The sequence below is a fragment of the Arvicola amphibius genome, chromosome 9 (genome assembly GCF_903992535.2).
Source record: "Arvicola amphibius chromosome 9, mArvAmp1.2, whole genome shotgun sequence".
Taxonomy (NCBI): Eukaryota; Metazoa; Chordata; class Mammalia; order Rodentia; family Cricetidae; genus Arvicola; species Arvicola amphibius.
The window spans coordinates 79,571,272-79,597,136 of record NC_052055.2 but is presented as its reverse complement, the minus strand read 5'-3'; the positions used below and the strand labels follow the sequence as shown (position 1 = coordinate 79,597,136).

At 39.5% G+C, this 25,865-nt stretch overlaps 1 protein-coding gene across 5 annotated transcripts in view; it reads left to right on the top strand.

Moving 5' to 3' along the window:
- Kcnq5 (potassium voltage-gated channel subfamily Q member 5) overlaps positions 1-25,865 on the top strand; it is a 519,651-nt gene that overhangs the window by 325,451 nt on the left and 168,335 nt on the right. For all 5 annotated transcript variants that reach the window (XM_038342681.1, XM_038342680.1, XM_038342683.1 and 2 more), the window contains exon 2: positions 13,447-13,537. In XM_038342681.1, coding sequence (XP_038198609.1) covers positions 13,447-13,537 — 91 coding nt within the window. The remainder of the gene's footprint in view (positions 1-13,446; positions 13,538-25,865) is intronic.

Here is a 25,865-nt window from a genome sequence, read left to right as displayed (position 1 = left end):
TCGAGGGGCATTAGGTTGTTTCCAGGTTCTAGCTGTGACAATGCTGCTATGAACATAGTTGAGCACATGTCCTTGTGGTATGATTGAGCATCCTTTGGATATATACTCAAAAGTGGTATTCCTGTGTCTTGAAGGAGTCTGTTTCCTAATTTTCTGAGAAATCACCATACTGATATCCAAAGGGGTTGTACCAGCTTGCACTCCCACCAGCAATGCAGGAGTGTTTCCTTTACCCCACATCCTCTTCAGCATAAGTTGTCATCAGTGTTTTTGATGTTAGATATTCTTACAGGTATAAGATGGAATCTCAGAGTTGTTTTGATTTGCATTTCTCTGATGGCTAAGGATGTTGAGCATTTCCTTAAGTGTCTTTCAGCCATTTTAGATTCCTCTGTTGAGAAGAACAAGCAGTTTTTGAGGAATAAATCTGTGCTTTCAAATTACACCACCAAACCATATAACACAAACAGTTGGAATGGCACACTGTCAGACAAAAAACAAATAGTTGAGAACAAAGAACCCAGAAATTTAAAAAAAAATACCTACAGCCACCCAGTTTTTAACAAAGGAATTAAAAAGAGAATGGAACAAATCAGCCTCTTTAACAAATGGTCCAGGGAAAACTGAATATGCATATGTAGGAAAAAACTAGATCTATATCTCTCACCATGCACAGAATCAATTAAAAAGACATCAAAGAACTAACCATGAGACCTGGAACTTTGAAACTGTCAGGGAAAGTCATGAGTAGAAAGCTCACAGTGCTAGACACAAGATGTGATTTTCCGGAGAAGACCCATAGCATAGGGTATGATCCAAAAACTTAATAAATACAATATGAGAAGCTTAAAAGTTTCTTCACAGCAAGAAGAACAATGAGCAGAATTAAGAAACAGCATCCAGAATGGAAAGATGACTTTGCCAGTTATATACCAGATGAGGGGTTTAATATCTAGAACATATAAAAAAAAACCTGCAAAAGTTGAACACCAAAAACTGCTTGCATGGGTCTGACATAGGCTCTGTGTATATATGTGACAGTTGTGTAGCTTGGTCTTCTTGTGGGACTCCTAACAGTGGAGCAGAGACGATCTCTGATTCTTTGGCTGGCTTTGAAATCCTATTCCTCATAATATTCCTTGTCCAGCCTTAATAAAAGGCAAGGCGTTAATTCTTATAACAACTTGATATACCATGTTTTGTCAATGTCCATGGGTAGAAAGAGAGGAGTAATGGATTGATGGGGAGGGGACAGAAAGGAGGGAGAGACTGGGAGGAGAGGAGGAAGGGAAATTGCAGTTGGGATGTTAAATAAATAAATAATACTAATTCAACTAACAAGTAGGCTAATTGCCTCAAAACACAATTTTGATTATAAAGGTGAAAAACAAGTGACAAAAACTGATTTATCAAGGAAACACAAATTAAAACTTCATTAAGATTCTCTCTCACCTGGATAAGAATGCTAATCATCAAGATAGCAAATTAGGCCACACACCCCTCAAAGCACTTCTGCTCAGGCAAGGGCTAGCCAGTCACTAGCCAGCCTGCGCCCTCAAGCCCTGGCTGGCAAGAAGACACTGATGGGCCTGCCAGGCCCCTTGTGGGGCTGGGCAGGTGGATCTTGTCATGATGAGCAAATCCGTGGTGGAGAAACGGGAGAGAATGAGAAGATGGATGTTTCGTGTGCTGTGGAGAGAGGGAGAAAGGAAGAAATGAAGGCAGTGAGGAGTAGCCTGATGTGGGAGCATACTTACCACCTTGGGTCATGGAGGTGTCCAAGCCATGCTGCTGCTAAGGACCAAATATGGTTCCTTGGTCTTATCACAGCCAGAGTCTGTGTGGATGTCCATAGCCCATGTTGCCACCAAAGGCCACAAGGACGCCCAGTATCTGGGCTGCCACCTGTGGCCATGTAGGTTTCCAGGGGCCATTGCAGAGCCACTCTGATCTAGTTGACCTATGTTTCCACCTGGGGCCATGAAGCTGTCTCAAGCCTGAGCTGCTGTTATGGACTGTGTCTGGGTCTGTGGCCCTACAGCACCTAAGGTCTATGCCAAGGTCCCAGGCCCATGTTGCCACCAAAGGCCAAATAGAAGCCTAGGGTCTGGCTACTACCTGTGGTCTTGTTGGGATCTGAAGGCTGTGCCACCACCAGAGCAATGTTGGCCTGGGTGACCTGTTCTGCCATCCCAAGCCTGGGGTCTGACAAGCCACTAGGGATCATGTTGGTGCCCTAGGTCCATAGTACAGCAGGGGTCATGCAGATATGAGTGGCACATGCTACTACTTTGTGCCATGGTGACGTCCAGGCCAAGACTGCAGTTGGGGGCCATGTCTGGGTTTGTGGCCCTACTGCAGCCAGGGTTGATGTCTGTGGCTCCTGTTGCCAATGAGGGCCATGCTGATTCGAGGACTTTGGGCCTCCACCTGGATTAGTAACCTGGGACCACACTGCTACTAGGGCCATGTGGATCTGGGGTGATCTTTGCTGCCACCTGGGACCATGGTGGGACATTCAGACCAGGACTGCTGCTAACGACTATGTCGAGGTCCATGGCCCTATAGAGGCCAGGGTCTGGGTAGGCGTATGTGTCTCCTGTTGCTCCTGAGGGTTATGTGGATGCCCAGGGTCAGGTCAGTCACCTGAGTCCATGTTGGTGTCCAAGGGTCATGATGCAGCCAGGGCCATGCAGATCTGTGTGGCCTGCACTTTACCCAATGCCCTCACGATGTGCAGGTCAGAGCTTCAGCTGAGGGCCATGAATGGGTCAATAGCCCTACAGCTCCTAGGGTCTATATTGATGTCCAAGACTGCTATTACCGTCACAAGTCATGTGGATGCCCTGGTCTGGCTGGGGTCATGTTGGTGTCTGAAGTATACACTGCCACTGGAACTGTGCCATTCTGAGTGACACACACTGCCACCTGGGGCAATGGAGACATCCGAAGACCATGTCTGGGTCTGCCATTCTACTGTACCTGGGGTCTGTGCTGAAGTGCAAATCACACATCACCATCAAAGCTCACACAGAAGCTCGGGTTTGGGGCCACAACCTGAGTGCTTGGTGGTGTCTAGGGCCACTTCACCACCAGAGTTATCCTATCTGAGTGTCCAGTGCTTCCACCTGGAAATGGGATGTTGCCCAGGCCCAAGCGGCTGCTGAGGGCCATGACTGGGCCCATGATCCAGCTGCAGCTGGGGTCTGTGTTGATATCTGTGGCTCGTGTCACCTCAGGGAGCCATAGAAACCATGCATAATGAAATCAAAGATCCATCTTGAGCCAGCCCCACCTTTCACCAGCACGGGGAAAGCTGGTCCTGCCTCTCGCTGGACACCTCAGCAAGAGAGCTAACCCTGACCCCTGCTCTTGGGAGAGATAGTCCCACCCTTCACCATAGGTGAGAGAGAATTCACCCTGTAGACATGGGCATAGGGGAGCTTACTCTGCCCTCTTTCTTGAGGTGAGTAGCTCCAGTGGCCCAGAATAAACAGCTCAGCTAACTTCCAAATCCACAGATGGGTCTTGGTTTGGACCACCCAGGCATCTTCCCCATCTGGGACCTGTTGGAGCTTGTTAGGGGACTGGTAGGGTAGAGCAGTGGCAGCAGGATCTCCTCGACTCAGGGTGGTATCAAGGTATCCCTGAGGAGTTCCAGTGAGGATCCAGTGATGATAGTGTGTCAGAAACCAGGGGCCTTGAACCACACTTGTGACTCATTACAATGAGCACTTAATAGTGCAGCTGATTGGACAGGGGGTTGTACTGTGTGGCAGGCTACACACAGTGCCATCAGGACAAATGAAGGTGTTTCAGAGGCAGGGGAGGAGAAACGACAAGGGTCTTTTTGTTTTGTTGGTTCATTGGTTGGTTTTTTATTTTGGTTTATTTTGTTCTTGTTTTCACTTGTTTGTTTGATTGTTTTGTTTGTTTTGGTTTATTTCTTTATTTTCTTTTGGAGTGATGCTGCAGGGGTTAGGGGATAATATGGGGGGACTGGTAGGTGAGCGAAATTGTGATGTGAAGTTCCCAAAGAATCAATAAAGAAAATGTGTTTTAGAAAAAGAAAAATAAGTAAATTAGTTACAAATAAAAGTCACTAATTTTTCACAAAAAAAGAAAGGAAGAAAGGGAGAAAACTCCAGCAAACATTGGCGGTCATGTGGTGGAAATAAAAGTCCTCGTACACAGCTGTTTGGAAGGTGGACCCCAAGAGCCAATAAGGAAATCAGTGTAGAGGCTTCTCACAAACTAAAATTAGAACTACCACGCGACCTAGCTATTTGAGAAATGTACCTAAATGACGTCACATTATGCCACAGGGAAAATTAGACGTCTGTGTTTATTGCTGTGAGCGTTAGTCTAGGTATCCATCAGGCTGACAAGTGAATAAAGAAAATGTAGAACATAAACACATTGAAGTTTGATTCATCCCAAAACGTAATTGGAACCATGACAGCTACAGGAAAATGCATGTAACCAGATGTCATGGTGTTAAGTGAAGCAAGCCAGACTCAGACAAACTGTATGTTTCATCTTATAGGTGGGATACAGACATGTGTGTGCATGAGTGTGTAGGTGTGCGTGTGTGTGTGTGTACGCAGGGCAAGAAGGGTACAGAGAGAGAGGAGAATAAGAACCTAAGGGAGGCCAGACTGGAGGAGAGAAAGAGGGTGATTTAATACTTGTAACATGAAAGCATTCAGGACTGTTTATTGGGAAGAAGTTAAGCAGCAATGAAGGGCACGAGTAAGCATAAAGTATGGTACATATATATCAAAACGCTATAATGAAAGGTGTTACTTTGTATGCTAACTTTAAAAATTAAAATGAGGCAAAAATGAGATTTTGAACATTATATTACTTTTGTATAAAATAAATTTACATATGTATATTTTTTTCATTGATTTAAATCCCAAAAACAATTACACAGAAATAAATTAAATATGTTAGCTGAGAGCCATGTGATATTTTATAGATATAGTTTTTAATTTTACTAATTATTATTACTCTGTTGGGGGGCACACCATAGTGCACCTGTGGAGGGTTGAGGACAGGTTTGCAGAGTCCGTCCTTTCCTTTTGTCTTTATGTGGATTCTGGAGGTTGGACTCAGGACATCAGGCTTGTGTTGCTGCGTAGTAGGCACCTTTGTCTGCTGTGCCATCCTGCCTGCCCTCACCGTATGATAGATCACAAGCCATTCAGTTCATCTAATCCAACTGAGTATCTTCAAGTTCAGATACGTGAGTGACACCAAGGGATGGGACAGCAATGGAGGAGAGTCTCGACTTTCCCAGCCGAAGGTCTTGCTCTTGAGGAGGTCGTGACCCTTTTAATAGCAGACTGAAGGAGAACAGAATTAGCACATAGAAATGGAACAGGGAAAAACAATTTTTAAATCCTAATAAAAGCAAATGGTGCAGAAAAGCTAGACAGGGGCCCTGTAAGAAGAAGTAGGAAGAGAGACCACTGGGAGAAACCAAAACCACTCAGTTTTCTTTCCTTTTCTTTCTTTCTATTTTTTTTTAAAGGAACCGTTTTACTATGTTATCCAGGATGTCAACTTCCATTCCCCTGCGTTAGCCTCGCAAGTGTGGGGAGTGTAAGCGTGAGCCACCACTCTCGACACTGGCTTTGTTTTGCTTGGCTTTGTGCAGTACTGGGAATGAAACCCAGGGCCGTGTTCATGCGGGCAAGTGCCCTACAGCAGAGCTTATCTTTAGCTCTTTATTTCAGTATTATTATTATCTTGACATAGCTTTCCAAGGCTGGCCTAGGCAGTCCTTAACTATGGTCCACTTTCTTTAGCCTTCCCAGCAGCTGAGATTGCAGGGCTGAGCCACTATGCCCAGCTTGCATTTTTTTTTTTTTTTTTTTTGGTAGTGGAGATTTTTCTGTTGTTTCTTTGTTTGGTTTTTGAGACAGGGTTTCTCTATGTAGCTCTGATTGCCTTGGCTTGCTTTGTAGTCTACTCTGGCCCCAGACGCGGAGATCTACCTGCCTCTGCCCTCTGACTGCTAGGACTGAAAATGGTTTTTGCACCACAACACCCAGCTTCAGTTTATATTTTTAACTAGGAAGAGAGCAGAAGCTCTTTCGTTTTATAAAACATGATTATAATTTGATTTTTAAGATTTATTTTATGTTTATTTATGTGTATGTTTGGGGGATGCCCAAGAAACCCAGGAAGAAGGCATCAGATCTCCTGGGTTAGTTTCAGGTTGTTGTGAGTCACCCGATGTGGGTGCTGGGAACTGAACTCACATCTTCTGGAAGAACAGAATGCAATCGTAACCACTGAGCCATCTTTTCAGCCCAGGAAATTTATAAGCCTGTTAAACCTGTCAGCCCAGATATCTACAACCCTCAGTGGAAAACCTTTTGAGGGACTGAAGAGAGAACTTGGGGCCATCTCTACTCACATGGGCATACACACATATATACACAGATACACGCACACATACACACTCACATTAACATACACACAGAGACATATACATACATGCGCACATATGCACACACAGAAATACACACACATACAAACACAAAGTACATACACACAGACATACAGTTACATACACGTACATACACACAGACACATACACATATGCATACAAGCACATACATACACACAGACATACCAGCACACACAAATGCACACATATACACACAGACATACATATACACACACATACAAACATATACACACAGAGATACACACACAATTCAAAGTAATGGGGTGAAGTTTTCAAATCATAAAGCCTTGTTTTATTTTCTTTCTAAAGATAATTCAAATGAACTTTTAAATTAACGTATGTGGTTGTTTGTGAGGAAGTAAAGATTAGGACTAGAGAAGAAATATTCCCGTGACTGTGTGTCACCATTACTATGATCGCAGACAAATCAGAGCTCTTCAAATCCTAACTGGGTCCTTCTTTTCTGTTGATGACATCATATGTTTTCACACTTAAGCAGTTTAAAAAAAAACTGTGACAAGAGAAACTGAAAATATAAAATGGTTTAAAATGTTGGCTACTTGTGAGTTCGTATTTCTGGCCCAATATTTACTTTACTATAAAAGAGTGAAATTCTTGTGCGTGATAATGAGTGGTTTTAATTAATAATTTTTAATAATCCTGTAGAAATTTAATGGCCTCCAAATGCTCAGAGAGAGGGAAACATTCTGATAATCAAAACGCAAGTAAGGAAAAGCAAGTGGGGTGTACTCTGCATACCAATAAGCTCAACAGCAATCCTTAGAAATACTTCAGATAGAATATTAAGCAATATTTTATAATAAATTCAGAAGAGTAACTGTGATTACTAGAAAGTAACACAAATTTGCCAAGAGCAAGAGCATTATATTATGCTTATTTTTCAGTTGGATAGGGTAACCAGCTTGCTGTGACAGAGTCATAGAGTAGATAAAATGTCTTGATTTCGGCAAAGCAATGAAAAGTGTTTTTTAATGTGCTTAAGGAATAGAAAGAGAAATTTAGACAGGATGACAGGACCCTTCATAGACCATGTCCCTGGGAAAAGCTCCCCAGAGACAAACAGCATTGAAAGTAAAATCCAGAAGACAACGTCGGGCACTTGAAGGTTCTGAGAAAATGGAGTTGGCAGCTCCTGCTAAGGATAAATGAACTGAGATTAACATAATAATATAGAGAGTAAGAAATATGAAGACTTTTGAATGCGAGGGACCAAAGCCTCTTCATTTGAATTTGCTTTAAATTTGAGCCCGTGTACTTGATTCTCAACAAAGAATGGAACTCTAAGCTGTACTCACAATCTCATTTCAAAGAGTGATGAGAGAAGAAAACATAGCTTCATCACTTGCATCTTGAGTCATTTGGTTGAGCTTGCCCTGAATCATGCAGAAAAGAGCTGAGGCTATTGAGTGAGTGAGTGAGTGTGTGTGTGTGTGTGTGTGTGTGTGTGTGTGTGTGTAAATGGATAAAAGCAAAAAGAGGTCTATCTTCCTGCTGAAACCGAAAGCCTATGAGGGCACAAACTATGTCTGAATTTAGAGTACGATGCTCTCTAAGCATTACAGACAGGAACAATGCAGAAAAGATCAAATGATGATAGGAAAGCACATAGAGGTTGGAAAGGAAGAGCAGCCATGGGCATGCGCATCCTTGTTAGTAACTGAATGGACCATTATTAGCGTGAGTTCCAGTTTCACATCTGAGCATCCTTGCAGCCAAAGCCATGATGCAAGCATATTCAAAGATACCTGTCTTTGCCATTTTTTTTTCCAGAAGCAGGATAGATAAATAGATATCTTTGGCAATAAAATACTGACAAGGATGTCTTAGAAACCAATATAATGTGAAATACTGGGAAACTCTCAAAATGTTGGTTAAATGGTCATTATTCTTTTTCAAGGAAGAAGCAGAAAATCAAAGATAGTTTACAAAAAGTAATTACATTAAGGACCAGTATGGGTGTACTCTCAGGACACAGGTCAGTAGGGTTCAGGTTCACTCCAAGTTCTGTGTTGTGGCAGCAAAGAGACAGGAACTAAAGGGTGCTTAAGATAGTCCTTTTGAAATCAGAGGTTTGCTATTATCTGGGCAGTGGAAAATTTGAACTTGAGTTTCCTGGCAAAAACGAACAGTGGCGCTTTTTCATATTGGTAACTAAATGCCAGATTTTTTGCTTACATTGGAGAGTCACATGTTGTCAGAGTCTCACATGGAGGGACGCAGGAGCAGAGTGAGTGTATTTAGGGCACGGTGGTGCAAGATCTGGACATGGGTTCCTATGCACATCAGACAGTCAATAGCCTTGGTGTATTGAGTCAGAAGACTGCTGGGGAAGCCAGGATAAAACCGGCTCTAAGTATATCATGAACTCTCTGGGGGAGGTAAAGGTGCACGTATTCTGTAGTTGTGAGCCTGAAGGACCAATGGCAAAGGTTCTCGATGGAGTTGATTCCAGGGAGGAAACGGTTTTCCAGACGTCGGAGTTGTCTGTAACAGGCCTGAGAGGGCATAAAGTAGATTCAGGACACTAGATGGATTTAAAGAGAAACAGACCAAATGTCTTTCACTGATGCTTTAAGATAACTCCAATGGGAAGTGAGAGAGAAGCTTCTGGCCACGAGTTCACTGATCACTGAAGCCAGCTTCAGTCTGAGCATGCCCAAGATTGTGTTTACACACAGTCTAGCCTTCGCTCTGATAAAAGCATCTTGGTTTGCTTGTGGATCCTTAGACCAAGTTCTCAATCATTTACATTCACCAGAGCCTTGCTCAGAAACACAGTAAAGAAGCAAAATCCCTATTCCCAAATCCTCTGATTGCCTTCTGATGCCACATGTAATGTGTAACATCTCCTATTGGAACTTCACAGGTATTATAATGATCATAATATTAGGGTATTAATACATAGGCCTCAATGAACTCACTATGAAGAACATTAAAGTGTCATGTTAAGGTTTTGCTGCCTTGCCGTGAAAGGGGAGATGTTCTGTGATGAGACTTCAGGGGGAAACTGTATCTCTCATGGGAAAATTATATACCAAGGGCATTTCATAGAGCACTAAGTTTATAAAGGGAAATAAACTTAGGATAAAAGTCAACAGTAAGCTTCAGCCCCACCTATCTGGTCATGAGGCTTTGATTTATTAGACAGCTCAGTTCCAGGCACATGCATGTGTGGCCAGTGGGTCATGTAAAGTCAGTAATATAAGCAAGCATGCTTCAGTTATCACAATCTGTGATGCACATATAAACATCTTCTATACAATATACTAAAGTGCCTAACTCATCATAGAAGTACTTGAAATTATATGAAACATCATAAGTGTGGCTAATTTATTTTATAAATGATTCCTCCAAATATTTCTCAGCAAAGCCGAGAGTCCACCAAAATATTCACAGAAGAGTACCAAAATATTCACAGAAGAGTACCTTCTGGGTAGATTGACAAAGCCTGTTTGTACCTGCTGAAGCTGCATGAAATGCCAACGTGAGATATAAGCTCTGTGTCTTGTTTGTGTATTGAATCATTCTTAGTTGTTTATGAATGACTAGAGGTGTGTGTGTGTGTGTGTGTGTGTGTGTGTGTGTGTGTGTGTATTAATGACAATAATGTAACCTGCTGAGGTTCCTCTGGAAAAGTGTCAGCTGAGCTTTTCTGAGTGCTTTATTTGCATGTCATTTTAATTCTAGCTAAGTGCACCTGTTCTGAAAGTCCAGGCTTTGGAATCAGGACATCATTTGTTCAAACAAGAACCTGTGTTTCTTAGCTCAACCTTCTTGCTAAATTAAATCTCAGAAACTGATTCTTAATTAACTAAAAGAAAAAAAGTTGATGGCACTTTTCTTAGCTAAACAGAGAAGCCTTGAAACCGATAATATTTACTTTCTCATAAATGCTCTTCTCATCTTAAATAATCAGTGCTTTCCAAAAGGAAGCATGGCATAAAAAATTTGGATAAGCATGAATTTTATCTGAAAAAAATAGAAATGCTTCAGGTAAAATAAAAGCCAAAAGCTATTATGGAATAATTTTGGAGGAATATGTTCTTCCCATGGTAGTTTTAAGCTGATCATTGAAGTTACCTTGGCAAGTTGTTGATGGCTACTGAATAAGGCCATGCACTAGGGTATTCCTTCTCCCCAGCCATTCTGCTCACTAGCTCCATCTATCCCTTCAGGGCTGTTTGGTCAGTATCTTCTCCAGAAAGTCTCCTTTAGCCCCAGGTTCAGCCCCACAGACATGCAACCTCTGTGTTCTCATGAAGACCCACAATTAAAATAGTGTCCAGCTGTGCTCCATGCTTGCTTATCTTCATCGTGAAATTTGAAATAATCTTAAACAACTAGCCCCTCATCTTCGTTTTGCACTGGAAGTCACAAATTGAGCAACCCATGCTGCCTAAACCTTCTCTGTTGTGATCCTATGTCCCTATATTTTCCTACCACTGCAGTTAGTACTCGTAGATTTAATCATGTTTACTTCTGTTTACTCTTTTGGCACCTCAATAAACCTACATGGGCAAAAAAACGGTTAAAAGAATTTACCTTGTTTATTGTGATATCCCCATGACTCTACCTACCACTACATACTCAATATTTGCTGGTTGGATAAATGGATAAAAGTGGTAGAGGAAAAAGAAGGAGTGAACTAATGAATGTACTTGACCATCCTAACCTTGGGCAGCTAGAGCTATGGAGGTATTTTGCTTGTAGCCTTAAACTAGGTATCTCCAATGATGACAGAATGCTGGCACAAAAGCCACCAAATATTAGAAAAGAAGGCAGTTGCATTAGTCAGCTTTCTTACTACTGTGACAGAATGCCTGACACAAAGGACTTTAAGAGAGACCTTTGTCTGTCCCACAGTTTCAAGGTTTTCATTCCACCACAATAAGGAAAATTATCAATCACAAGTCAGGAAACATACTCTAAGGAGCCAGGTAGCAAATATTTTATTCTTGCATGTATTGAGTCTTTTTATGTCCTGCCAGCCAGTTCCCAAATACTGACATAGAGACTTCTTATTAATTGTGAAAGGTTGGCCTATAGCTTAGGATTGTTCCTAACTAGCTCTTATAACTTACATCCATTTATATTAATCTACATTCTATCACATGACGCTACCTCTCTCCCATCTTGCACCTCCTATTTCCTTTCCATGTCTTCTTTCTTCACCCACATGCCTAGATTCCTACTCCTCCTTCTTTCTCTCCCTGGAAATTCTGTCTATACTCCCTGCCCAGCTATTGGCTGTTTAGCTTTTTATTACACCAATCACAGCAATACATTTCACACAAATACCCCACAACACTTGCAGTTCATTCTGACTGTTATAACTACTTTGTTTTATGCTATTAATATGAAACCTGACATAGACAGCATGCCAGTGACAATAAAACTTTATTTATAAAAACAATCATTCGTGGTATATCTGCAATGCAACCCTTGTATCCAAGACTCTGGGACCATTGTGGAAGAAGGAGCAGAAGGACTGTATAAACCAGAGTTCCAGCACACCTGGATAGTGTTTGAATAGTGCTGGATGGTGACAGGCATGCTGTACCCATTAGATCTCAACAACATTATTGCCTAAACAAGACCTGAAAAATGACAATGACAGTCAATACAGTAGTGTTTCACAAGGCCAACTGCCACATGAAAAACTATAGGCAGTCAGTGGCTGTTGATGGGGAGGAAATCCATTTTCTCTAGGGGCTAACTCCCCGATAGATTATCCAGGCCCAAGTAGTCTGCCCCTAATACATATGCATATGACCAACAATGAATGGGTTCAGTGGGTTTTATGTATTTACACATATACATGATATATGTCATACACATTTACAAAATAAAAGGTCATGGATTTGAGAGGAATTGGGACCAACAAGGGAAGTGTTAAAGGGGGAAAGTGAGGTTGGAAATGATGTACATACATATAAATGAGATTTTCAACAAATTAAAAAAATAAGCATTAGGAGGCAGACTTGTTTTTCCATCCATAATTAGCCAATCCCTGATAATTATCAGGGTACTGTTAGTCTAGGATGGTAAAGGGACTTGTAAGTCTTTTTGGTGCAAGCTACGAGGAGGTAGAGTTTAATTCCTCTGTAATAAGGAAGATCTTGTTATATGAATTTTCTGGACACAGTAATGGTGAGATCTATTCTATAGCACTTCACCATGGCTCTGATTTATTTTGATAGCTTGCCTTTTAACTTCAACTTTGAACAGACTTCAATTTTATTTGAGATTTTCTGTGGGTGCTCAGTCCCCATCCATAGCCCTGTCTTGATTCTAGAAGTTCCATATTCATAGAAACATCACTGAAGTAAATGATAGAAAGTACTTGCTCATTACTTCTGATCCCTGCCATTAAAATGTGAGTAGCCAGAGCTTCAAGTTCGTTCTCTAGTTATTTGGCTGCAAAGAGCAGCAACGTGCGCCAGTGCACCTTTTTCCCCTTGCTCTTCCTATCAATATAAAGAAATTACAAATTAGAGTTGATAGGCACTATCAGACTCTGGCAGTGTGTGCTCAGCTTAGCAATAATAGCGTGCAATGCCTCATGATTTACAGACTTGGCAAGTACAAAAGTGTGTTCTGCTTTTTAGAGTGGCTGCAATAGACATCCCCAGAACAAAGAACCCAGTCTTCAATCCTGCTTGGGGTTCCTTTTAGGAGAGGAGTTGTGTGGGAAATTCACAGATTCCTGAATGTTAACATTTAAATACAGCATCACACAACACACACCCGGCACAGCACATACAATCTTGTCTTTGTTGGTAAAGTTACAAAAAAACCCTCTTATAGTAAATATCATACTGCACTCTGGTATTTAAAATGCTCAGTAATTATTTAGCTCATTCCTGTTCAAGTGGATCTGGTGCTTTGTTTTGTGATGATTCTGCGTGGTTCTCATCAAGCTTCTCTTTTCTGTTATTTCGCAGTTTTCTCCTTGTATTTGGTTGCTTGATATTGTCAGTGTTTTCTACCATCCCTGAGCACACAAAATTGGCTTCAAGTTGCCTCTTAATTCTGGTAAGTGAATCATATATCTTTATAAATTTATATGTATATACGTGAATATGCATACGGTTTCTGTGATGTAACAACTGTGTATAAAATTTATGCTATTCACTTTATCCTATATGTTATCCAGAAAGATTGTCACTGCAAAACATAAAACTATGAAAGATCATTGAATGTAACCATTAGTCAAATATGGGAAACCCTTGCGGAAATATTCAGGATTCTAATAGGCAACAATACTATGTCCTGCAGGTATGTCTTGAAAGGAAGGCTGCATTTAAAGGCAGCTTTGATTATGTTTGCCTCTGCTAATAAACAATTATAAAATAATCAGCATGCATGTGATTTCTCATTATTGCTGAAGGCAATACAGAGTAGAAAGCATTTTCCAATAACTGAATTTAGCAGTAGCTAAGTATAATTAGCTAAAAACTGTGTGCATGTAGCTCCTCATAGGAAAACAGAAGTCTCTTTATGCTTTTTTCAGCTAACAGACTTTATTATGAGCTCGCTGCTAATGTAGTTACCTGGTGAGAAACTGCAGATTTCTCTATTTCTATTATGCTGCCAGTCCTCAACCACACAAAATTATCCAATTCTCTTTAAAATGGAAAAAGACCCCAAGATATTTTAGTCTGAGTTATTCTGAGCCTTTTAAACTCTTGTAGTTTCTATTACAATGAACCCATAGCACTTCATGCTCCAATCACATCTGATTGAAAGTTTGGTTCATTTACATCCATTTCAACCGGGCTCACATAGTTCAAAATTATTAGACTTGACATCCTCAGAATAAGCTGGAACAACTCAATTCTGTAAAGCACAGTGCAACAGAGGAAGGAGGGGAAATGGGTAAACTAAAAAAGATTGGCTGTGTATAAGATTCATTTAATATGCAAAAATTCTGTGTTGTAGAGGTAAGAAAGGAAAGACTTCAACTCTTGTCATATAAGAGGAGGCAGATTCTTTCCTGGCCCTTGCTTTCATATGGCTAACTTGTGCTTGATGTTGCTAAGACAGCACCAAGTCCTAACGTCTTGTATTAGGGAGCACTCACTTTTGAATCAAGAAAAATATACTCCATTTTTGTCTCCATAGACATTAAGCTCAGTGGTATAGTGCTAATGTTATGACTTCAATTTCCAAACCCAAGGAAGAGAACAGAAAAAGGAAAAGTACTCCGGGGGTTTGTTCCATTGCACACTTTCCATTTGGGGAGCAAGTAGACTTTCAGTTTGATCCACCCCTCTGCTTATTACAATTGAAACCTGAGGTCTAGATGATTTTAGGTCCATACAGAACCAAGAATCATAGATTGAAAATGTAACCTGACCTTCTGATCTTAGAACAAAATTTAAAAAAAAAAGTTGACTGAATGATTATATGTCTATAATTATCAGCCTTCAGGAATCCTATAAAAACGTTTAATTCATAACCAAGTCAAAACTACAAACCTGATGGGTCATGTTCTCAAAGTCCCTAAACATAAGGGTCACTATCATTAGTCCATTTTAAATAGCAAAAAGAAACCCGTTTGACCCATGTGACTTCAGCCTCTGTAAACCACGAGATGATTCAAACCTTGACTTTTTAATGATGCTGTCTCATGAACAACTGATTATATTTGGCCAACAGGATATATTTTAATAAATGGAGATGTTGATGTTTTCATCATTTTTATGAGGCTGAAGGCTGAACCTGGAACATCATTCACGCTAGGTAGGTGCTCTGCCACTAGCTAGCCAACCAGGCCTAACCTTATCAGTCTTAATGGCTTCAGATTTGGCAAAGCAAAGTCTTTCTTCAGGTGAACCTTCATTTTGAGCAGTGACCTCGTGCTAAAGACAGATATTTCAGAAGGGTACTGCTATGTGGTGTTCAGTGGGGAAAGGATTTATTAATTTTCCTATTTGGGGCTGTAGCATTACATTTTCAGAGTGTCAGTTGTAAAACTAAAGTGTGTTCTAAATACAGACCAATCAGAAATAAGTAGAGTATTGCAAAGCTAAGAGTCAGTGCTGTCTCCAAAAATTTTATTTTCAAAGAGCAACTACAATAAAACAATTGTGTTTTTATTTTTATTGGAAATTGATGAATTGAAAAATTGTGCATCTTTTCATATTTTTCACAATGAATTAATACAGACATTCAGTTATAGAATACTAGAAAACCTGAGAACCCTTAATGATTTAGAAATCCTCTTGCTATTTTATAAAATTTAGTTTTGAGATGGCTAATCAGATTTCGAAGACTGTCTGCCCTATGAACATTTAATCAAACAGAATTCAAACATATAATCAAACAGTTTTGTCTGACTGGGGTTTTATTTGTTTCTTGGTTGGTTGGATGGCTGGCTAGCTGGCTGGCTAGTTGATTGGCTTGCTGATTTTAGCTGCCAACAAAGAGAATACCTAAACTTTTTAATTCAAATACTAATAGGAAGATCTATTGAAATATAGACAAAATTTTATAATAAATTACCCATTTTATCAGACAGGCTCTAGCTATATACCTTGAACTGGCTTAAGCAATTCTCCTGCTTCAGTCTCCTAGTAGCTTGTATTGTAGATCAATGCCACCATGTTCAAATAATGTGATTTTTAAACCTTTGGTGTACATAGTTGGTGTACAAACATAATACTAAATGAGTAGTTATAATTACATATAAATAATGAATTAGTTTATATATTTTGTCATAACTCTATTTCTTTTAGATTTTTTTGAAATTTGGTAAGGGATTTTCTATAACTCTTGTGAAAATAATAACACACACTGCTGGCAAACTTGGCCATAAGCGAACTTATTAGAGGAGTCTTGTATACTCTTCTGGTTCCACTGAGATCACAGTGTAAAGCATATAGGTCATACATGGATATTGTCTTGCTCACTGACTAGGGCCCCATAAAGAGTCTAGCTCCTCATCCCATGACCCAAAGAGAACACTCCAATATATCATCCATAATTGCACTTCCAGGACTAGCATAAAACTAAAATCCATAAACTTGTTTATTAACAAACGGAGTTAATGTTTTGCTCATTTGTTCACTTACTCTTTCTGTTGTGTAAAATGCTATTGACCTCTTTCCTTCAAGGATGTGATAAAAGTGTCTGCAGATAGGCACCACGTGAGCAAACTCTATTTCAATCTTGTTTTTATTTTAGCTAAGTAATTTGTGAAATTAATTTCTCACCAAAGTTTTCTTAGTAAATAATATTTGAGGAAAATTGTAAAATAGGTGGCACCAGTCATGTGAGAGCCTACCTTGACAACAGCTACATCAGTACTATCTCACGTGACTACGTCTAAAACTCCAGAGTCTATCAACTGCTTGAAAATTCTAAAAGAAGTTTAAGACAATTAGTTGAAATTAATTTCAATTTCAGCCTTTAGCACAGTAAGAGCTAATTATCCACAAAGCTATATTACATTGCCTTAAGTTCAGACTAGCCATACAACTTGAGCATGTTCCTATGGAAACCACAAAAAGGTAGCTATAGAATGGAGGAAATGCAAAGGGAGTTTGAAACACTTCACTGCCAAATAAAAGTTATTGAAACACTAGCGGAGAAAATGGTGTGGGAAATGAGGGACCCAGAAAATGCACTGTATGTAAGACAAAGAATTATGTAGAAAAAGCAGATGTTCGCCAATCACTAATTTTTTAACTATAAATGGGCCAGTATTACTAGGAAAAATACAGTTTTGCAGAAATGAGTTTTACACATGTACTGGCTGCAAGACACTCCTTTAGATCAAAGACACAAATATTTCAATAATAAAAGGATCAGAAAGGCATACAGATGCAAATAGTAACTGAAAGAGAAGTAGATACACTAGATGGAATAGATGAAATATATTTCAAAGCAAAATAGTGTTATATAAAAATGGAAACACTTTGAAGAAAGGACATTATATAAGGTTCAAAGTTTCATTATAAAAATATAAATTTTCATCATATAAAGGCCTGAATACAGCAAAAAAATAAAGTGTAAGTTTAAAGCCATGCATCTAATAACTGACCACAAAATACATCAAGTAAAAGCTGGTAACATTGGAGAAGAACACGGGAAAGAAGAAAGAGAAGGAAAGCTGACACATTGCAACAATATGACAACTAGATCCAACAGGCATACACAAAACACTCTATCCAAGAGCAAAAACTTGTTCTCGAGTGCATGTGGGACATTTATCATGACAGACACATGTTAGCTTACAGATTAGGTTTCAATAGATTTTAAAAGATGGATATTAGAGAAAAAGAGAGTCTTCGCTTTCCATGACAGAATGAATTTTAAATCCAGTACAAGAAACAACAATGAAATGTTCACAGATCTGTGGAAAAGAAGCAATTTACTCAAACAACAAGTGGAGTAAAGAAGAAATCTATTTTGTCAAATAATAAAATGGCTACATCAGCTTATTTATTGGGTCCATTTGCTGGGAATATCTTTTTCCATCATTTTACTCAGAGGTGACATTTACCATTAATGTTAAAGTGTGTTTCTTGGCTGCAGGAAAAGGATGGATTTTTTAATCCAATCTGTTAGTCTGTTTCATTTTATTAAGAAATTGAGGTCATTAATATTGAGAGTTTCTAATAAGCTGTATTTGGTGATTCCCATTATTTTGTTATTATGGTGTTGTTGGTTTTGTTTTTGTTTTTGTTTTTCTGAAGAGAGGTCGCTGGATTCTAGTGGAGACATATTGTCCTGATGTTATAGATTGTATTTTTATGCTGGTGTAGAGGCCCCTAAGTTTGTGATGATTATTTACTGGATGTTGCTAGCTGCTCTTACCTTTGTTGAGTGGTGTTCAATTCCTCGGTTTCCGTTGCCCACTCTGGATATTAAAGACGTGATAGCTTCAGAGTCCATGCTAGGTACAGCTATTGGGGTGATGGATAGGTCAAATTTCTAGACATTAGGGTCTACGACAAAGGAATGGGGATATGCTAGAAGTGGGAGCTGAAAGGTTTCAAAGGAAGGAAGAAATCTGGGACTGCCATGAAGTTTGGAGGAATCCCAGGAAGTAGAGTCAAAGAGGAAGGACATACCCCTGAAGATGATCTGCTACAGGATTAGGGGTAGGTAGGGTTTGATTATTATTATTATTATTATTATTATTATTATTATTATTATTATTATTATTATTATTTGTCAGAGAAAGAACATGAAGTTGGATGGGTAGGGCAGTGGAGAGAATCTGGGAATACTTGAAGGAGTGGAGAGAATATGATCAAAGTATCTTATACAAAATATTTTAAATAAAAATTAAATGTGTGTGCGTATGTGTGTGTGTATGTGTGTGTGTGCATGTGTGTGTGTGTGTGTTGAGGTAAACATTGGGCAGGACAATTCTGGATCAAATCAAGTTCTTTGATGTGTCCTCCCTCTAGTGATAAGGTTTATGACTCTACAGCATATGTGTTTCTGTTTGCATAAATTCCAAGGCAGATTAAAAGTGATCTTAATCCCCTATATTTTAAATTTTCAACAAACCTGAAATGGAAGTGTAGCATATCAATACTGTTTGTTTGGCTCTTTGATTCCTTATATAAAGAAACAAACAAGAAAAGCTCTTCCAATGGAAGTATTCCTGTTCTCAGTTTTACCATTTGTTAAATTAGTCATTTGGCTAATAAATAGGGCTAAATGAATGCCAAGTACAAAACAAGCCATGATTTCAACCTAGACTTTACCAACTAAAAGCCACCAAGTAAAATGCCCAATGTCTTCAAGTACCCAGATGACTCTCATCTTCTTCCTTCTTTCAAGACTACCCAATGTGTTTGCCACAACCCAGTGAAGCTTAATGTTCAAAGCCTCTCTGTATTACCAAAAATGCCAAGCGCTATTCATCACACTTGTCCCTGCCGTCAGTGAGTTCACTTTCTTGTAAAGAATCCACTTACAAAATTATCACAAATGGCTGCATCAGCTACAAACTATTTTGCAATAGATCACCAGATCAGTGGAGTAATCAAGAGTACTTTTTCACCTTCTAGCCCCAGCGCTCTGTTTGGGTGGGGTAGGGGGCTCTTATTTGTTAGGTTATTGAAGGGAACGTTTCTATTTCCAGATAAGACTGTGATGGACAATGGCGATGGGCTTGGTCTCTACAACATGGACGGGCTCTGTGTGAGCCTTGTCAGTTTGGTTGCTCACCTTCCTGGACCTGGAGGGAGTTGGGAGGACCTTGGACTCAACATAGTGTAGAGAACCCTGATGGCTCTTTGGCCTGGAGAGGGAGGGAGTGGGGGTATGGGTGGAGGGGAGGGGAGGGAAGGAGGAGGAGGAGGGGAGGAGATGGCAATTTTTAATAAAAAATAAATAAACTGGAAACAAAAAAAAAAGACTGTGATGGAGAGCATTATTTTGTTTTATTTATTTTGTTAGCCCGGGGTTATGTTTTAACATAACATTTCCCCTCTTTTTGAGAACAATACTATTTGAAAATATATTTCCCACCTTCTAGATTAGTTTTAAACTATTTATTTTAGACTTGTAAATGAAAGTATTTCATCACATTTAAAACAGACAGCCTTCAGCTGAGTGAACGTGACATATTATTTTCAATTTTTATTTTCAATTTTTTAGTTGAAAATGGTCATCTCTAAAATGAGCAATAAAGGAATGCCCGTATCAACATCAGTAAAATAGCACAGACCGTCTTGTGTGTTTTCTCAATTACATTCCTACATTTTTATTGACTCTAGACACCAAGTGGACTGTGCCAACCATCTGGATGCATGTTATAAAAATGGTCTAATGTCCAGATCATCCCAAAGATCTGAAGGTTTGACCTCTTCTATGTAGATCCTGTGTGTACTTGCTGCTTACCCTTCATATAGCAAAGCAAACATGGATTCATTGGGGGAGGTGATGCATAGTGAGTTAATTCCTGAATGTGTAAAATCCAAATTAAGCAGATCTAATTATATTCTAAACACACTAGTAACACTAACTATTTAAAGAAATTGCAGTGAATCTCTTTACAAAATGAAGAAGCCCTTGGAAAAGCTGATAACAACATAATTAATCAGTGATATCTATTTCCTTTGTAATTGTGGGAGCATGTGAATTTTTACTTTTATGACTATCCACTGTATACCATAGTATTGAAGAATTAGATACTCTTGCCATTTTCCACATTCCAGGACTGGTGCACAGGCACCAAAACACTGGCCAGTCTGGCGGTGTGAAAAGGTTTGCACATGAAATTGTATGGATTTCACATAAGATGAGATTCCATTATTCTTTGCATTGAAACCTTCTGGTACTAATCATTGTGAGAGAAAGATAACAGCGTGTAAAGATAAGAAGAACCCATTCAAGGGTATAAATCATGTAATTGTAACAGAAGTGACAGACTATGAGATGCCAAGCTACCACATATGAGAAATGAGGGATGCTTTCTGAGGATCCTCGCACCCCTGTAATTTACTGAAGAAAGCTCCCAGAATATCCCGACGAACACTGAAAACTGCAATTATTTTCCGGAGCTTTCCTTTCATCGAGGAAACCGAAAGTGAGCGTTAGAATGATTCATGGAGAATAACGGCCCTCATCAGTCTGCTGATGACTGAAAGACAGGAGTGGTTCAACACCTACACGGGACGTCACTGAGAGATAATCACAGAGTAAGTAAGTTTCCCTGGGAAAGGCAGTTCAGATACTAGAGGGAAGAGTTGTCGAGTTCAAGCAAATGAAGCTGTACCTGGAAAAAAAAGACTATTAAGAAAGGAAGAATTTTTTACATTGTGGATCCAAGAATGAATATCTAACCAAACAAACAAGGCATGTCACAGAACTTACCTGTAACACTGCCCAGCAAACACTATTAACAGTACCGATGAGCTCTCACCAGCAGATGGTCTATGCTTAGCTCCGATTGAGCTCCACAACAGTACATTCAGCTCTGGTAGGGACAGGTAGTACTGTAACTTTACAAGGTTTTAGAAAACAGCAGAATCCAACACCATTAACAATAGAAAGAAAAAGATGCCTCTCACCTCCCTTCTCTCCTAGAATGAACTGTCCCTTTCCCCAGCTTCCTTTCCCCATCTTCTTCGCACTATGTCACCTTCATTACTCACTTATACAAGTTTTTAAAAGTATGAGATTTATGTGCCCATAAAGGCTTTCTCCTTTTTTTATTTTTTATTTTACACATATGGTTATGTTGTCTGTATGAATGTCTCACATGCATGAAAGCTCCTGCAGAGGGGTCAGATCCCCCTTGTTTGGAACTATGGAAGGTTGTAAATTGACATGTGGGTGCTGGGGATCGAACCTGGATCTTCTGAAAGAGCAGCCAGTGCTCTTAACCACTGAGCCATCTTTCCATCTCAAGGATGTCTTTAAAGAACTGGCGGGATTACAATGAATAAAGAGTCACAATCTCTGTCTTCACGGAGAGTCTCTTTTTGTATGGAAGATGTATAGTGAACAAATAAATAAACTGACATTTTCAGAATAATTTCGGGCTCCAGAAATGGTTCAATAATTAAAAGTGCTTGCTGGTCTTTGCAGAAGACTCAAGGTTAGTTTTACACAACTCTCTATCCACCTATAATTCCAATTCCAGGCAATCAGATGCCCTTTTCCAGCCTCTGGGAATACTAGGTATATACCTGGTGAGTATGTACACATGCAGGAAATACACTAACACACATGAGCTTTTTAAAAAAAAAAAACAATTTTCTTTTAAAAAAAAAAGAAGCAATGTGTGGTGGCACACATCTTTAATCCTAGCATTTGAGAGGCATGGACAAACTGGCTGATATCTGAGTTTGAGGAGAGCCTTGTTTACATACTGAATTCATACCAGCATAGTAAGGTGTGTGTGTGTGTGTGTGTGTATACATGTTAAAGACAACAAAGATATATTTCAATAGTATATTTATGTTTATGTTTAGAGAGGTACACTGATAAATTAACAGGTTGTCAGAGGGTTAAATAAGGCAAGGTGACAAGCTACACCACAATATTAGGGAAGAGAACATTTTAGGCAGGTGGAGTCTGAAAGCGCCAGACAAGACTATGCTACTTGATGTTGTAGGAAGCCACTCGATTGTTCCTGACCACCCAGACTTCCAATATAACCACACAGAAACCATATTATTTGCAATACTGTTTGGCCAATAGCTTAAGCATATTTCTGGCTAACTCATATCTTGAATTAAGCTATCTCCACTAATCACTATATCACCATGAGGCTGTGGCTTACTGGGTAAAGTTCCAGTGTCTGTCTCATGGCTTTTCCCTGACTCTACCTTCTTTCTCCCAGCATTCAGTTTAGTTTTCCCTGCCTAGTTCTGCTCTGCCATGCTATACGTCAGTTTCTTTATTCATTAACAGTAATCATAGTGTACAGAGCTTGAACTTGTAGCACTTGAGAGTCGAATTCAGAACTGAGTTGGGGGGACCTTTAGTATAGTGATACCATCAAGAAAATTATGGTAAATATTTGATCAAAGATGACAAAACTTAAATTTCTATGCTGAAATTATCATAGTGCCATGAATATGGCACACAATGTAAGACCTGCCTAAGAATGAACCGAGCAGGCGGGTTATGGACTGCAAACTATTTAGAAGGCCACCGAAGTAACTCATTAGAAAGCAGTGTAGATCTAAACTCAATTGCAGCATGTGTGAACCCAAAGGAAGGAATGCCCTGAAGAACTTATGCAGTTTAGAGGTCACAGTAAAACTCCAAATTCTGTATAACATGCTTGGATTTTTCCTGAAAGTTTGTGGGAGCTTTCCTCTTCAGAACTAGGGTATCTTGACTCTGGCTACCGAGAGCTGCCAATAGCTTGCTTCCTGCCACATATTTCATCTGTCATTCTTTGCTCATTGCCTATCTGGTTTACCTTTTTACTCTGACTGATCTATGGAACCAACTTCAGATTTCCCAAATATAATTAAGACATTGCTCTAGCTTAGGAGAATTACTATCTTTACCTTGTTACTATGCACAGTGACTCTTGCTCTAGCAAAAAAAAAAAATAAAGAAAGAAAGAAGCTCAGCATCATGAATTTATAGACAATGAATGGTAAAGAATGCATGGGATAAATGCTTTTAATTGTCAACTTTTAAAATCTCCACTATCTACATAAGCAAATCTACATAAGTAAATACTCCCGTCTCATCTTTTCTTCAAAAGATCACATTGAAATCATGGCAAATCATTTTGAATTTAACACTATTATGTGACTATATCAGATATTAGTTTGGTGCCATATAAAACCAAAGTAGAAACAAACAAACAAACAAACAAAATCCCACCTTTCCCTTGGTAGATATATGTCAGAACCTCCATGAACATGAGAAGATACACGATGTGGCTGCAAAGGAGATTAGAGAAAAAGTTTCAGTGCTGTAAATGGCAGTTTGACAAACAGCCTTCCAGTCTAGATTCAATGAAAACACTGCAGATCTGGTTTTCTCTGTTTTGTAAATCAAAATGAATTCGAAGAGCCTTTACTGGAAAACAGAGAATGGAAAAGACACCCTACAAATGCCTCAGGCCTCCAGCCATGACTCTCTCATAGCTATTTGAGAGAGATGCTGGACCACAACATTTAAACAACTTGGGAAAACCTGAAAATTCCTCCAGAGAAAGGAGCCTTAACAATGCAGTGGACAGCATAAATGGTGACAGCCTTTGAGGGAGACAGCAGGATGGGAAGTGTGAGCACTATCTTTATGCTACAAGGTAGGAGGGAGGACTCACTTGGTTCTCATTACCATCGCCTGTTCTCCTGATCATAATTATGAAAATAAGGTGGAGTCAAGTACAAATGAACATCAGATGTAATCTTAAGCAAAAGGGCCACTCTAACATAAATCACTGGGGTCTAATGTCTATGGAACATTGCTGATCTTAATGGTTATAAAGATGGGATGACCTATTAACTAATTGTACATCCATGACTCTGGAAAGTTCTCTAGCCTCAGCTAGTCAACTCATATGTCTCTTTCATAAGCTACCCACTATCTGGTCTTGGCCTGTGTCTCACAAAAGTAGGGTCACTGTAGCTAGGCAATGAATAAATGACAGGCACACACTGACTGAGGAGAATGAGTTTTTGATGAGGTCAGGAGTTGGGATTAGAACCTAGAAAAGAGCCATGAATAGTTCCAGGAGGCCCAGCACTGTAAAGACGAACATTTCCTTGAGTCACTCTTTCAGATTAGAGAGTTGTTAAAAAACCGTAGATATTCACTGATTTGTGCATTAATTTGCTTCCTTACAATGTATTCATCAAGCAGCTACGAACTATGCTTTCAGTCAGAAGAGCAGTACACATTACGTCCCATCTATATACTGAAATAGTCATATAGTCCTTAATGGTCCTTATCCTTAACTGTAATGGTTTTTTATTTATTTTTTTATTTTCGTTTTTTGAGACAACATTTCTCTGTGTAACAGCCCTAGCTATCCTGGAACTAGCTCTTGTAGACCAGACTGGCCTCAAACTCACAGAGATTTGCCTGCCTCTGCCTCTTGAATGCAGGATTAATAAAGGCATGTACCACCCCTGTATGGCTGTGATGGTTCATTTTGAGGTGTGTGTGTGTGTGTGTGTGTGTGTGTGTGTGTGTGTGTGTGTGTGTGTGTGTGTGTGTGTGTAGATCAGAGATCAACCTTGGGCTTTATTCCTCAGTGTAACTATCATATTTATTTTGCTTTCTTCTTTTTTCTTTTGTTAGCATAAGTTAATTATATATAACAATGGAATATATATATATATATAATTAGGACATTTCATGTATATAAAGCATTTTATCATGCTCACCTCAATTACCATCTCTTGTCCCCCAACAATGCCCCTTTCCTTTCTCATCCACGCTCCCTTCTATTTTTAGTCCGTCTGCTTGTTTTATTAGTTGGTTGGTTGGTTGATCAAATGTGGAACCCAATGAGTTCAATTACAGCTGCTGATATCATGAGCACATGTGAGTACTATTTATTGTAGCAAGAGCAATTTATAGGTAGCTACACCACTTAAGAAGCCCCCACCCCATTCACCAGCAACTATTAACTGTCTATTGGTCTTCAGGGAGGAGTGGTGTCTCATTAACCCCATCCTTAGCAACTGTTAGCTGGAACAGCTAGTTCAGAAGGAGCCTTCCCCTCATCCATGACAGAAGGTTGATGCACCCAATCTTGTGCAGGTCTTGTTCAGATAAGCATATAAGTAAGGAGTTCACAGGCATAAAGCATGCCAGGCCAAGAGAGCAGCACTCCATGACACTCTTCCCCTTTGTTGGGATCATTTGTTTTCTTCTGTTGTCTTCCCCGATGTTTCCTGTGCCTTAGAGGGGG